The sequence below is a fragment of the Epargyreus clarus genome, unplaced genomic scaffold, assembly GCF_041222505.1.
Source record: "Epargyreus clarus isolate Ecla_fem2 unplaced genomic scaffold, WU_Ecla_fem_2.2 ptg000007l, whole genome shotgun sequence".
In the NCBI taxonomy this organism is placed as follows: domain Eukaryota; kingdom Metazoa; phylum Arthropoda; class Insecta; order Lepidoptera; family Hesperiidae; genus Epargyreus; species Epargyreus clarus.
In genome coordinates, this window is record NW_027332215.1 from 2,660,586 (window position 1) to 2,674,295 (window position 13,710).

The 13,710-nt window shown below is 36.8% G+C and overlaps 1 protein-coding gene across 1 annotated transcript in view; it reads left to right on the forward strand.

Annotated features, from left to right (window-relative positions):
• The window catches only part of wcy (WW domain-containing adapter protein with coiled-coil wacky), a 55,515-nt gene that overhangs the window by 34,344 nt on the left and 7,461 nt on the right, over positions 1 to 13,710 (forward strand). Inside the window, exons 5-8 of the mRNA XM_073074363.1 lie at positions 3,490 to 3,657; positions 5,333 to 5,484; positions 8,918 to 9,200; positions 9,464 to 9,606. Coding sequence (XP_072930464.1) covers positions 3,490 to 3,657; positions 5,333 to 5,484; positions 8,918 to 9,200; positions 9,464 to 9,606 — 746 coding nt within the window. The remainder of the gene's footprint in view (positions 1 to 3,489; positions 3,658 to 5,332; positions 5,485 to 8,917; positions 9,201 to 9,463; positions 9,607 to 13,710) is intronic.

Consider the following 13,710-nt stretch of genomic DNA (forward strand, 5'->3'; position numbering starts at 1 on the left):
GTGAATTGAGATAGTAAAGTTATATGTTACCGATCTGGAGGAGTTGGCGAGCGATTGCCCGCTCGTTATTTCGTTCAGCACAAAAAAGGGATGTACGGATATGAAATATTGGACCTAGATACAGATACGAATATATGAAAAATAAATAAATTAAATCGGGTTCACATACGGTTACTAATATAAAATTATTTCGGATTATCCGATAGTTTCCATTGTAGGTATTCAATTTTTAAAGGGATCGTAAAAGTACTATCGTAGTAGCACTGCCGCCACACCTATTTTGTTAAGCGCTGCTGTTTTCCCTTTTGAAGGGTAAGGGAGAAACTGTTATTTGAGGCGTTCCAAATATAGTTTCCAAATAGTCCTCATGGTAGCAAAGGGTCTGTGGCAAATCTTAGATAGGAATCTTAATCTTATCTGGGGTTGATTACTGATCTCCATGGGCGACAGTAATCACTTTGTATCAGGAGGACTGCATGCTTGTCGCTACTTTAATTTTATAAAAAAAACACTCGGCAGTACCTACGGTATATGTGTCATTTAGACTCTATCTCTATCCAGAATCATTTTAAACTTTTATATGTATTCCGTTACGGCATCGGATAGATTTTTATTTCGGATATCTGATAGTTTCGGTTACGGATATACGAGGGCGCGTTTTTAAGTTCGCGGAATGAGGGACAAGGAGGGAAAATAAAATGTCAAAATTATTTTTCTTTTTCTACATATTCTCCTGCAAGACGAATACATTTTTAAGATCTTTGTATTAACTTATTTAAACCCTCATAAAAAAATGTTTCGTCCTTGTCGGAAAAATTGCGTCCTTAACTTCTTCGTCTGTAGAACATTTATTCCCACGAAGCTCTTTTTTCATTTTTGGAAAGGGATAATAATCGCTGGGAGCCAGGTCTGACCTATAGGGTGGGTGATTTAAAATATCAAAGCTCACCTTATGCAGGGCAGCCAGTGCAATACGGCTTTTGTGTACGGGCGCATTGTCGTGCAACAGCAGGACACCTCTGGCTAATTTTCCCCACCTTTTTTCTTTGATGGCTTCTTTTAACCGCTCCAGGATAGTTGCGTAATATTCTCCGGTTATAGAGACACCTTTATCTTTATAATCTATTAACAAAATTCCTTCTGAATCCCAAAAGACTGTCGCCATGAGTTTTCCGGCCGATTGTGACACCTTAAACTTTTTATGAGGTGCTGTACCCTTTTTATGCCACTGCATGGGGTCTTGTTTAGACTCAAGTTCATAATGGTGAACCCAAGTTTCATCTCCAGTAACAATTCGATTCAGTACAATATCTTTATCTTCTCCACAGAGGTCCAAAAACGCACGGGAACATTCAACGCGCTGTTGTTTTTGAGGCAGCGTGAGCATTTTCGGCACCCAGCGCGCGCTGACCTTAGTCATGCCAAGATGGTCATGCAGAAATTTAAAAATGCTTGTATTCGATACTCCAACCATTTCTGCAAGCTGTTCCTTCTTTAGCCGAGCATCTTCCAGTACTAATTTTTCGACTTTCGCCATCGTTTCCGGAGTGGTCACCTCAACAGACCGTCTTGGTCGTGGGTCGTCTTCAAGTGAATGCCTGTCTAGCTTAAAAAGGTTGTTCCACTTGTAAACCATCGTTTTTCCAGGGCAAGAGTCCCCGTAAACCGATGACATCTTTTCCATTATGATTTGCACAGACATTCCATGCTTGGTAAGGAACTTTATAACGGCGCGATGCTCGATTTTCTCCATATTTCAAATTTTCTTCCGGATTGAGTTGTTTAATTGTCGATAGTTTTAAAACTAATGATGCAATTGTGATAAAACTTTATATTTATACTATTTATGAGTCACTTAACACGTACCACCCTTAACGAGCCCGCTATCCCCCCTCTAACCCCGCCATTCCGCGGACTTAAAAACGCACCCTCGTAACAAACCGGTCACAGTAGGGCGTCCCCAGCGAGCGCGCGGTATGTCTAGAACTGTTATCTCTCGATGACGACAATGACCTATGCTTTTTATTCGCTCAGATGAAGAGCCTAGTTAAAAGTTATCCGTCCACGAGCTGCTACTTTCATGTAGCGAAGAGATCTTTTCACTTTATGAATGGTATAAAATCTTTTAACCGATTCCGTGCCGATGGCACCACAGTTGTGTCATGAATTTCTTTTGTGTATGGCGGGTGGCACCCGAGAGGTGCCAAAATTTGAAGCCATAAAACTCGGATAAATTGACGTTTATCAAAGTTGTTCTGAAAACAAAAGTGCCTTTATTTATCACGTAGATCTTTCATAGAAAGTCAGTTTCAGCAGATCACGTGATTTCACATACTTCAGGGATTGTAAACCTCTCAAAAATATATTATATTATTTTGCATTTTACTGTGATTGTATTACTATAATAGTACCTACTTTTCATTAATAATAAGCCAATAGAAACTGGATTAAAATATTCGTACTTTGGTGTTTATCTTTGTCTGAATAAATAGCGCATATCAATTTCGATATTCTATTAGAAACCTATCCATTAATAATTTGAATTTTCGTTCTAAACAAAACACCAGAAAAGAACTATCATAGCGCTCTGCTCGTCTCGAATGTTCATATTTAATTCTATAGTAACACTAAAACAATCAATTCATCAAAAACTTACAAAAATGTTTACAACACCTGATAGAAATAAGACACTTATCTTCCATTTCCGTTATTACACGTAGATAGTCACTTTTGTAAATACTAATCGAAAAGTTAAACCATTCACTTTCGCTTTTGGGTGGCTACTAAACTTACAGCACGTGGAAAAAGCAAAAAAAACGATAAGTTACAATTCATGGCGGAGGGCACCTTAGCGGTGCCATCAAAGTCCCTGGCGTTTGGCACCACAGTGGTGCCACGAAATATTTGTTCGCCGTCAGGCCTTAAAGTTTGTCTAAAAGGCCGCCGCATTGAATTGATTAACTTCCTCTATACGGTGTAAAATTAATGAACTGACTTTATTTTCTTTATTTAATGCTTATGATTCTTTTTGAAGATTTTAAAAAATACACTTAGCATGCTTTTTATAGTTTAAGCCTGGTTATTTCTTATGAAAATGAGAAAGGGGCGTGTAATATAAAATAATTTCATAGGAATAGGTACTGTCACCCGATTTATTCTTGTCTTGTTGCTGCTGTGTTTTATATTTCTGAAGTGTACACACAATAACACTTACGTGAGGCGACAAAATTCAGTCTTAAAGGGTAATAACGCATATGTGACCAAATTCAATGGAGAAATAAATTTATAGAGCAATAAATTTTGAAACTCTACTTTTTTGAAAAGGCGACAATGTAAGGTAAGTGGTCGTTGTAGACCATGGTAGTCGGTAATGACTACTTACCATCAAGGATTGCGTTCATTTGTTGCATCTATCGTATAAAAATTTAGCTATGTTGTATACATTTTATATTCTACCTACTTACCGGTCGTTTTTATTGTTCGGCACAGATCGTGATAAGAGATCGAGCTCGCGTTCGGGCCGGCGCGAGGTGGAGAAGCCGGCGAGCAAGCGCGCGGCGAGCACGGCGGACCGCTACTGGACGGGCGCGCGCGACGACAACGCGCACGACCGCCCCAGGCCCGCCAAGCGCCCGCCCAGCGCGCACGAACAGAAAGGTACAAAAATACATGTCGACGAACAGTCGCGACAGGAACGTATAGAGGCATGTGACCAAAAAAATATATGCAGCCGTATATGGAATCTCCTCCTTTACGTAATCAGTACAAAGGTATCATCATCATCATCAGCAACCCGTTATTGTCCCATGTTTGGGCACGGGTCTCCTCTCAGAATGAGAAGGATAAGGCCATTGTCCACCGCGCTGGCCAAGTGCGTATTGGTAGACTTCACATACCTTTGAGATGTTTTTTCTTAATAAAACTCTCAGGTATGCATGTTTCCACATGATGTTTTCCTTCACCATTTTAAGCAAGTCATAATCAAATTCTAATACACACATAAATTCGAAAAATCAGAGGTGCGCCTGGGATTTGAACCTCGGACCCCTCGATCCAGAGGCCGAGTTTCTTAACCACTAGGCTATCACTGTTTTTTTAAGTAAAAAGGTATACCAATCTATAATAGAAAGGTTTTGTGTGCCTTTCCACCAAAATTGTGCTTCACTAAGCAGTGTAAGTTAGTGCAAGCTAAAGTAACGTAACTAAGCTAAAAGCTATAGAGTTGCGCAAAATGTATCACTAAAGTGAAAAGAGTGATATATATCTTTTGAACTCAGTGATATATATCACTCTTTTAGCTCAATAGCTCACTTTAGCTCAGTAGCTCTGTAAAGATACGCGACATTTTATATCAGTGTATCAGAGAATCAGATCAAAATGTTTTGACAACATTTTTGATTCCTATAATTAATACAAAACTGGCAAGAAATTATATATGAATTATCACAGCCAACGCTATTTGTATATCCCGGTTTCCATGTTCTTAGCAATAAAATATTTTAATTTAGTGTTTAATACGTAACCGTAACTGTTATATATCTCAATCAACGCATTTGACTCGAATCAGGCTCACTACTCACTCTCAGTCAGTCGCTCATTTGACTCATCGCTCACTCGCGAGCTAGTATAACACTGTTGAGTTGAAGAAGATCTTATATTCGGAATCGTTTGAATCTATGAACTAAACCATGTGATGCGGATATAAAGATATAATTCAAATCCGTCGGAGTTGATGAGTGATTAGCTCTTTGGTGAAGATATATATCTTTTATATCACTCACTCGCGAGCTACACAATTCTACTAAGCTAAACAATTGAAAATGCAGGAATCATACGGGTTGGTTTTGCTTAGCCACCTCTACCCACACTACCGCTCTCCACATTTAGCTTAGCTTCCTCTTCGTGGAAAGACATCCTTGATACCATCATTGTTATAATTGATCATTCAGGTTACTAGTTCTTTACCTATGATTCGAGCCGTGTTATAGCTGTGTGTTACAGTAGTGACTACTTACAATAAGGGCACTGTATGTGAAATTCCTTCTACTATTGTATTAAAAATAACGATAAGTCATTGTTTAAAAATGCGTTTGGTCTTATTGTCTGCAATATTAACACAGTGCATAATAAGTTTGGCGCCTCTTTAACAAACATTCACGTGCGGCTCGCAAAATTTTAATAGCTGTGCCTAAACGCAACGTGCTACATAATCCACACAAAGCAGCGCTCGAGCTTAAATTCAAGTGAAGGACAGATAAGTACGCAACTACGCGTGAGCAGCGGTGGGATATTGAAGGTGTTTGCGATAAAGTTTGCGTTCGTTTGTTTGAAGATGGGCAGCCGCAGGATATGGACATATCGCCGGACCGCAGCACGCCGGTGTCGGAGAGGTCGTACGGCGCGCGCGAGGGCGCGGCCGCGCGCGCCGCCGCCGACGGCAGCGCCGTGCCGCCCGTCGTCGTGCTCGACAACTCCAATCAAACGGTGAGACACATACGTACATATTGCATATACTATTCCGCATATTGTTAACAGGTTGCATTGTTAACGACCCTTATTCATAATCAATCTATTCAATGTCATGCTAACAAATGTTGAAATTTCTGTTAACCCGCTTATTATTAATCCATTTGTAATTTTTTTTTTTTTGCATACTGATAATGGATTTTGTTGGATCAAACATTAGATTCATTGATTACTACTAACAATACGTGTTACAATAGTAATTATAAAAAAATAGGATGATTATTTTGAATATAGCATTGGCAAGTAAGTAGGTACCGTCCAATGTGGTTCAGTGTAGGAACATATAGTTTACAATAAATCAGCTTAAATTTTCTATACTACGAAACCGCCAGTTTCAAGAAGTATATTGTGGGTGGGATACGTTAAGGCGAGCCACTCCACTTTTTTAAACCTTTTTAACACGCTTTTATTAGCTTGGGTTGTATGAATGTATGTATGTATGAATGTATGTATGTATGTATGTATGTATGTATGTAGGTGCTTTTCGAAAACTGATAATTGGTGCATGCCACGCTTATTTCACAATTATACTATTCACTGTTCCTTAATTGATTCCTAGATTGAAAATTATTTTTTACTTTTTAGTTTATTTTATCATAAAATGTGTTTTTAGTTTTTTGAACTATATTTATTTAACTTGTGAATGAATATATTTGACTTCAGCTAACGCGAATGTGTTTACAATTGCAACTTTAACATTATTTGAAGTGTCCCCTACACTTCAACATTATTTTATGTGTCCGTCGTAGTGTTGGGTGTGCTTTGTAAATGATATTTATTGGATTGTTTGAATTATAACTGATTTATGGTAAAATTTATGATATTTAAAAAATCTGTTATAGTTTCAAAATGTTAAATAATAATATTAAAGAATTATACTGGTAAATGCAATGTAAAATGCGAATGATAAAGACTTATGACAACTAGTAGATCCTTTTTTTTAGGCTATGAAGTGTCGGACCTGTATTTTTTTTGAACTCGCTTATCGCAATTGTTTCCAGTGATTACCATAAGGCACACTGCATGCTCTTGTACTAAATTTGTTGGATAAAAAATGCCGTACTGATTTTATTATTGATGTGAAAGTGAAGTTGGTGAAAAATATACAAATTGTAAATTATTAATTTTATTATTATATGCCTGCTTCAGGATTGAAATATAGACAAGATAGCAATTCGATTATAAATCTCTGTGCTGCTATGATTTGACTTAGTAACGAGCATTTAATTTACTTAAGTGTGTTCGTCCGTCACGTGTAATTGTTAAGCGTCCATTTAAGTGGAAATATGAGGTCTTCAAGTTTCGAATGACTCGTCTCCATTACTTTAGTTCCATTTCTTTTGCCCCATAGAAATATAAAAAAATATGGATAGTAGTCATCTAAGCGAATTTAACATCATGACATTTCGAAGATTTATGTATCTAATACAATAAAATGTTTATTTACTTGTCGGTTCTACTTTTCAATGAATTTCTTGAAAAGAGCAAAATATGTTGCCGACTAGACCCGTAAGTCCATCTATGGGCTAAGCCGTTTACGAAAGCTTCAAGTAACTTCCGCGAGCGGCGTCAGTGGTAATTTTCGCGGTTGTTTACGAGTCAATTCGTCTTCCCCATTTGAATTACGATTTCGTTAGTTCCCTACATCGCCAGATCGTATCCGGGTGGCGCCTCCGGTGCAATCCAAGTGTCGCCAACTCCATCTGTGAAATTTTAGCATCGAATTTGCACGCCGCGACGCTTTGACTTAACGAGTTGCTAGGTATACGTACCTACTACATTTCTCAACAGGTGTAAGCAACACACCGACGGAAGTTTATCAATTATTCCGAATCTCGCGCCGTCTGTACCTTGAGTGGTCGCGGAGTGCGGAGTTAAGAATAAATAAAGCCATTTTCATTTAAAAATATATTGATTATCACGTATTTTTTTCAAATACATTGTTACAAATATTACAAATTTGTAACAATGTAATATAGTAATATCAAATCAAATCATAGTTCATTCCTGAAATAGTATTTTAAGCACGTTTTTGACAGTGTTCTTAAGCGACATCTGCGTGTCAATAATTGAGTAATCTCTTCGAGCTAATATTATCTGTCCATTTGTCGTCTTTGTTTGCTTCATCGCTTCACTAACTTCCAATAATCTAATCTCTCGAAATGGAATCTCCGGATACTACTACGGTATATAGTCGCACTGATTTTACAGGACGTTAAGTATTAAGTGTTAAAATCGTTTCTTATTAATAATGTGATTGTTCTAAAGTTCAAAACTAAGTCGCAATTTATCGTTATATATGTATAATGTGTATATTGTAACAAGTGGAACATAAAAAGTCAATAAACAGTGTTGTGATCTTTAAGAATTAATTCAAGAATTTCTTAAATGTTTAATTGTGTATTGTATATATTTTAATAGGCTAGGATATGTTTTTATTTTTACTGTAATTTAGTTTTAGTATATTACGTTACTACGCGCGTGCAATTCCTTGTGATGATTTGTTGCAGAGTGTTTAATATTAGTTAATGTAAATTTCCTAAGTGTGCTTGCCTCCTTCTTAAATAACAATATGTATTTAATATACTTCTTAAAGGGGTAACGATCTTGATAACATATCTTATAACTAGTTTTGGCGGCTTACGATAGGTAATGGCCGCCATTTCAGTCTACTGTGAACATTGTCTCGGGTTCAATTCTCCATCAGACGAAAAGTTAAAGAATAAATATTTCTGCTGCGTCTGGTTTTGTGTGTGATGTGTGGCGCCCGCGGCAGTTGGGAAGTGTTAGCTTGTAACGTGCTCAGCGTTTGTTGTTTTTCCATTTTCACGATATTTTATGTATAATAATGAACGTAGGTCTCTTTTCGTGTAACGTTGAAATATTTTGTACTAAGTATTGTTTATTATAAGAGAGAATGAACAAATGGCAGTACGATTCGGTGCTGGCGGCGACGGCTATTCCTTAACTTATTTGCCTGTTTAATATTATGAACTATATGTTACTTATGCTTATTTGCATGAATTGTTGATAATTTAAATTTGTTCCCTAGCGTCGTATTATTGTAACGAAGCCGTCAGTAACGACCATTAGGTCGTTACCCAGATAATTAAGGAGGACATTGATCACAATAACCTCCATAATTACTATGTTGAATTTCCCTGTAACGATGAACAATTTCTAAATGGATATTACAAATACAAGATAAAGTATATTCTATGTCTACATATTCAATAGACAGGATAAAAGGATTAAGGTTCTAAGCTATTAAGTTAATGGGGACTCCATACTAAATTAAGTATATAATACATATATTATTCATGAAAGTATCATAATGGCATTGACTGAGACGCTCAATATGAGTTGACACGTGTATTGCGATATTTTTCAGAGCGGTTCCCTGTTGGCGGCCGCGTTGCCGCGCATCGTGGCGACGCACTCGGCGACGTCGGCGACGGCCACGGCGACGGCGACGAGCGCAGAGGGCGGCGCGGGCGGCGCGGGCGGTGCGGGGGGTGCTGGCGGTGCGGGGGGCGCGGGCGGTGCGGGGGGCGAGGGCGGCGGCTCCCCGCTGTCGCCGCAGCGCGACGCCGGCCCGCCCACGCCGACGCACTCGGAGAACACGGATCCGCACGCGCCGCCGCTGCACCTCGAGCAGGCGCTGCCCAGGAAGAGTGAGTGCCCTGCTTTACCTGACGTTGCCAGTCCTTTCGGACATAGTCGGACTCCGAATTCTTTTATATCATTTAATTATTAACGTCTCTTTTTCACGCTGGATAGGACCAGTATGCAATTGCACTCTGTAAAAATTGAAATATTGAAACGCATTAACACATAAATTCAGTGCTCATGCAAAATAACATAGTTCTATTACTCGTTCAAGCAACTACGCGTTGTTTCCATTGATACACAGTATATTGTATGTGGCTTGTTCCAGTGGAGTGCCTGGGCAGCTACTCGTCGGTGGTGGGCAGCTTGCAGAGCGCGGCGCCGATGCTGTCGCCGTCGCTGCTGGCGCACGTGCGCGCGGACCTCACCGCGCACGTGGCCGGCTGGCCCGCTGACATCCTCGAGAAACAGGTGCTAAGCATTATATACATAAGTTATATAGTTGACAAGCAGTGATAGCCTATTGGTCAAGTAACTCGGCCTCTCGAATGAGGGGTCCGAGGTTCAAATCCCAGGCACGCACCTCTGATTTTTCAAAGCTATGTGCGTACTAGAAATTAATTATCACTCGCTTAAAACGGTGAAGGCAAACATCATGAGGAAACCTGCATACCTGAGAGATTTATATAAAGCAGAATCTCAAAAGTATATGAAGTCGACCAATACGCACTTGGCAAGCTCGGTGGACTATGGCCCAATCCTTCTCATTCTGAGAGGCCCACTGCTGGGCACGGGTCATGAATAGGTTGATAACGAAATTATATATGTTGTTGTAGTCGACCATCCAGGGTGCAGCATGAACGGTGGTTTTTGTATTTCTGGCGGAGCGCCTACTGATAGATAGTAATCTTTTGGTGTCAGCTATGTATTCCATTGGCTCTTACAATTTGCTTTCGTGGACATTTGTTTTCCTTTTAGAGAGGTATTAGTGCCACTAATACACAAAGTCCTAACAATCTATCCGATGCGATTGCTAATCTTATGTCGAAACTTGACAATTTTTTTTTATAAATTGTCAAATAAAAGCCGAACTTTAGACGATATAGCCCAGGAGCGACATTGGTGATAATGTTGTAAATTCAAAACATATTGATAGAAAAATATCACATTGATTGTTTCACATGACTATGTTGTTCAACAAATGGTTCCATATCCTTATGTATAGTTATTCATGCAACGTACCATTAAACTCGCAACTGATATAATTGGCTTCAAGCTGGTTCAAGTTTCAAGAGTTGTATTAAACCAATTAGAGCGTTCGTTCGTGCAGTGTAATCGTATTCTCTGACTGCACTACGATTGAGCTAATTAGTTTTATTGAAGCGAGCACTATATACGTACATTTGTTATTCTGTCTTGTTAAGTACACTTCGCGGGAAATATCTACTTTTTTCACCATGCTTTTACTTTGATTTGTACTGTGTATATGTTACAGTCAAAGTGGTCAAATAGCTATTATACATAATGACTGGCTATTATGTATAGTTGTTACAGCCAAAGTGATAAATTCAGACATTATACATAACATCTTGCCATTTCGTATAATATCTACTCAATTTGGTCAAAGTGATAAATAACATGGAATTAATCACATTAACCAGCCGTTATTTGTAATATCTTCATAGACTTGGATAAAGTAATAAAACAAAACTAGTATAAGTAAAGATTAGAAGGTTCTATTTCAAATTTCCATAAGCATAGTTATAATTTTTGTAATTTTATATTGATCCACATATCGAATAATAGACATGTTGAGATGTTTTATGCCAAGTCTCTGTCTCTGTCGCTATGGGGTGGAGTAATAAAATACATGCCTTACTATTATCTCATATCGCTTATAAGTAAATATTTTAAGTACATTATTGACTTTACACAATAATTCGGACCTAAACTCTATGATTCATAGTTACTGTAATACAAACAACCATGGAACAAAAAACAAGTGGAAGTGCGAAGTAGGCGTGGCGCGGCTTCCACTACTAGGCGTTGTTACTCTCACTTGCCTTCAAACGAGTCTACTAATGTTTGAGCATCGGGCCGAGACAGATGTTTGTCAAATTCAATAAAATAAATTATTAAGACATATTATGCTATTTTGGAATGTAAAAATGATAGCAGAAAGAAGACAATTAAAAATGGAGGTGTTTCGTACCATCACTGAGTACAATTTTATTTTATATTTCCTAAAATCTTAAAAATATCAAATTTAAAAATAATTTCCACATAGTCACGCTAAAATCAACCTTAATGCTTTCAAATAAAGTTAATTTTTTAATTGATTCCACCATACCAAAACGTCTAGAAGAATCCACGCTACTCAATAAGTGATGGGGGCAAGTATAATTTATCTTATCGATATTTTATAATATACATTATTATAAAGGTAAAATGTTATATTTAGAAAATAAAATTATATAAATCTAAAATTAGGTTCTTGGCAAAAAGTATCGTAATACCTACTACGTAATAGCTACTGAGGTGTACTCACATATCATATCTCTCATGACATATCTCATTATTTTTCGATGGCTTGGATTTATGAGTGCTACTAGTAAGGAGAAATAGACCGATGCTATATAATTGTTAAGGATGCGAACAATTACTAAATGTTTAACATTTATATATTCACTTCATATCATTTACAAAATATATCGATGTACAAAAATACGCTAACTATGTAGTACGTAGTATTTAGAGTCTTGAACATTTTAACCTAACTATTTTTTTTATAATATATTTTTAAAACAAAAATTAAAATCTGCGGCAGCTTAAATAGCTAAAAACTTCATCTGTTACTCTATATATGTAACAAAATCTTAAGCTTCCCTTTTCAACAGCATCGGTCTGGTTTCGGGAACATTTTCGTTTCGTGCATTCATTTTTAGGACTTCTATTTACGTAACCTACGTTCATGACACATAACCTACCTATGTAATACTTATGTTTTTTTATTTTACTTTTTAATAATTAATCCTCGTTTAATTTTAATTCTATTCTACATTTATAGCTCACAGTAAATCGATGAGTATCGATAATTTTATCGTAAATAAACTCTTTTCTGCTCTATTCCAGTAGGAGAAATATTACGCAAGTTTGGTCCGTAAGTTTAAGGTGCTTAGGGCTATAATCGCATTAAGCCCAATCACTGCCATCTATGGTCAAGTAGCGGAACTACATTTTCAAATACTAAATGACGTAAATTCTTTTATGTGTTGTAGCAAAATAAACCTTAATATAATATGCGCCTAAGTTGTTTTTACATATTCATTCTGTATATTTTAGAATACTTTCGAGTTAACTATAAACGACCAATAAAATGATATTTACTTTAGTAGTGTTATATGTAACAAGAAAAACGCAAGTGTGAGTTTGGGGACAACGGTTCCGATACATTCGCTCGTACTTAGTAGTTAGTCAAAAGTAATAAATATGTTATTGTAAAAGCCTGAAGTACGGTAAGTTCTAAGATTAACTGAAATTATTGATGATGAGTGTTGTTGTATCTTAGTTGCGGTATTAGAGTAATTATGAATCATATAGTTTATGTCCGAATTATCGTGATTCGGACCCACCCGCTCGCCTGTATGAAATTCTATAAGATTGCTTAGGTTAGGTTGGAACATTAAATAAAACATAAAACTAAGCGAGCAGGGCGATAACCAATCCTATAAAAGTTTTATACCGGCTTGGTATTGGTGAGTCCGATTCACATTAATTCGGACTTAAATTATGATTTATAGTTACTGCAATACAACAACCAAGATGACGTTGATGTAACAGAATTCATCATTAATAATTTCACTTAATCTTAAGATTTACCGCACATCGCGCTTTTACAATAATATACCTATAACTTTGACTAACTTTTAAATTGATCACTTTACTATTATATATAATAGCAGGTCTATTATATATAATAGTAAAGTGATCAATCTATTACATGGTCTGGATTTATTATACAAATTAGTTATTATACATAATAACCAGTACCTTATGTATAATAGCTATTTGAACACTGACTATAACATATATGTGTCTGGGTATGTAACGGAATCTTTAAATTCGAACTTTAATAATAAAAAAAATATAAAGTAATAAGAATAATAGTTTAAAAACTAAAAACACGCTTTATACACAAGATAAAAGGCCAAAAGTAATTCATATTAGAAACTTAACATAAGAATAAAATTATTGACTAAAAGGGTTTCTGTTTTAAAATAATTATTTGTCAATTTTTTTTTATAATATAGAAGTAGTAGACGAGCATGCCGTCCACCTGATGGTAAGTGGCTACTGCCGCCCATGAACATCTGTAATTAGAGATGGGCAAAACACCCGGTTTAAACCCAGTACTGGGTTTAAACCCGATAAATACCCGTTTATACCCTCCCACAGGGTATTTATTTGGGTATTTAAAAATGATTTCATAAATCTGTAGACAGTTTTTAAAATAGTTCAAATATTTATTGAATAGATATACTAGAAGTTTCTACGGTATTTACTACGTTTTTTACA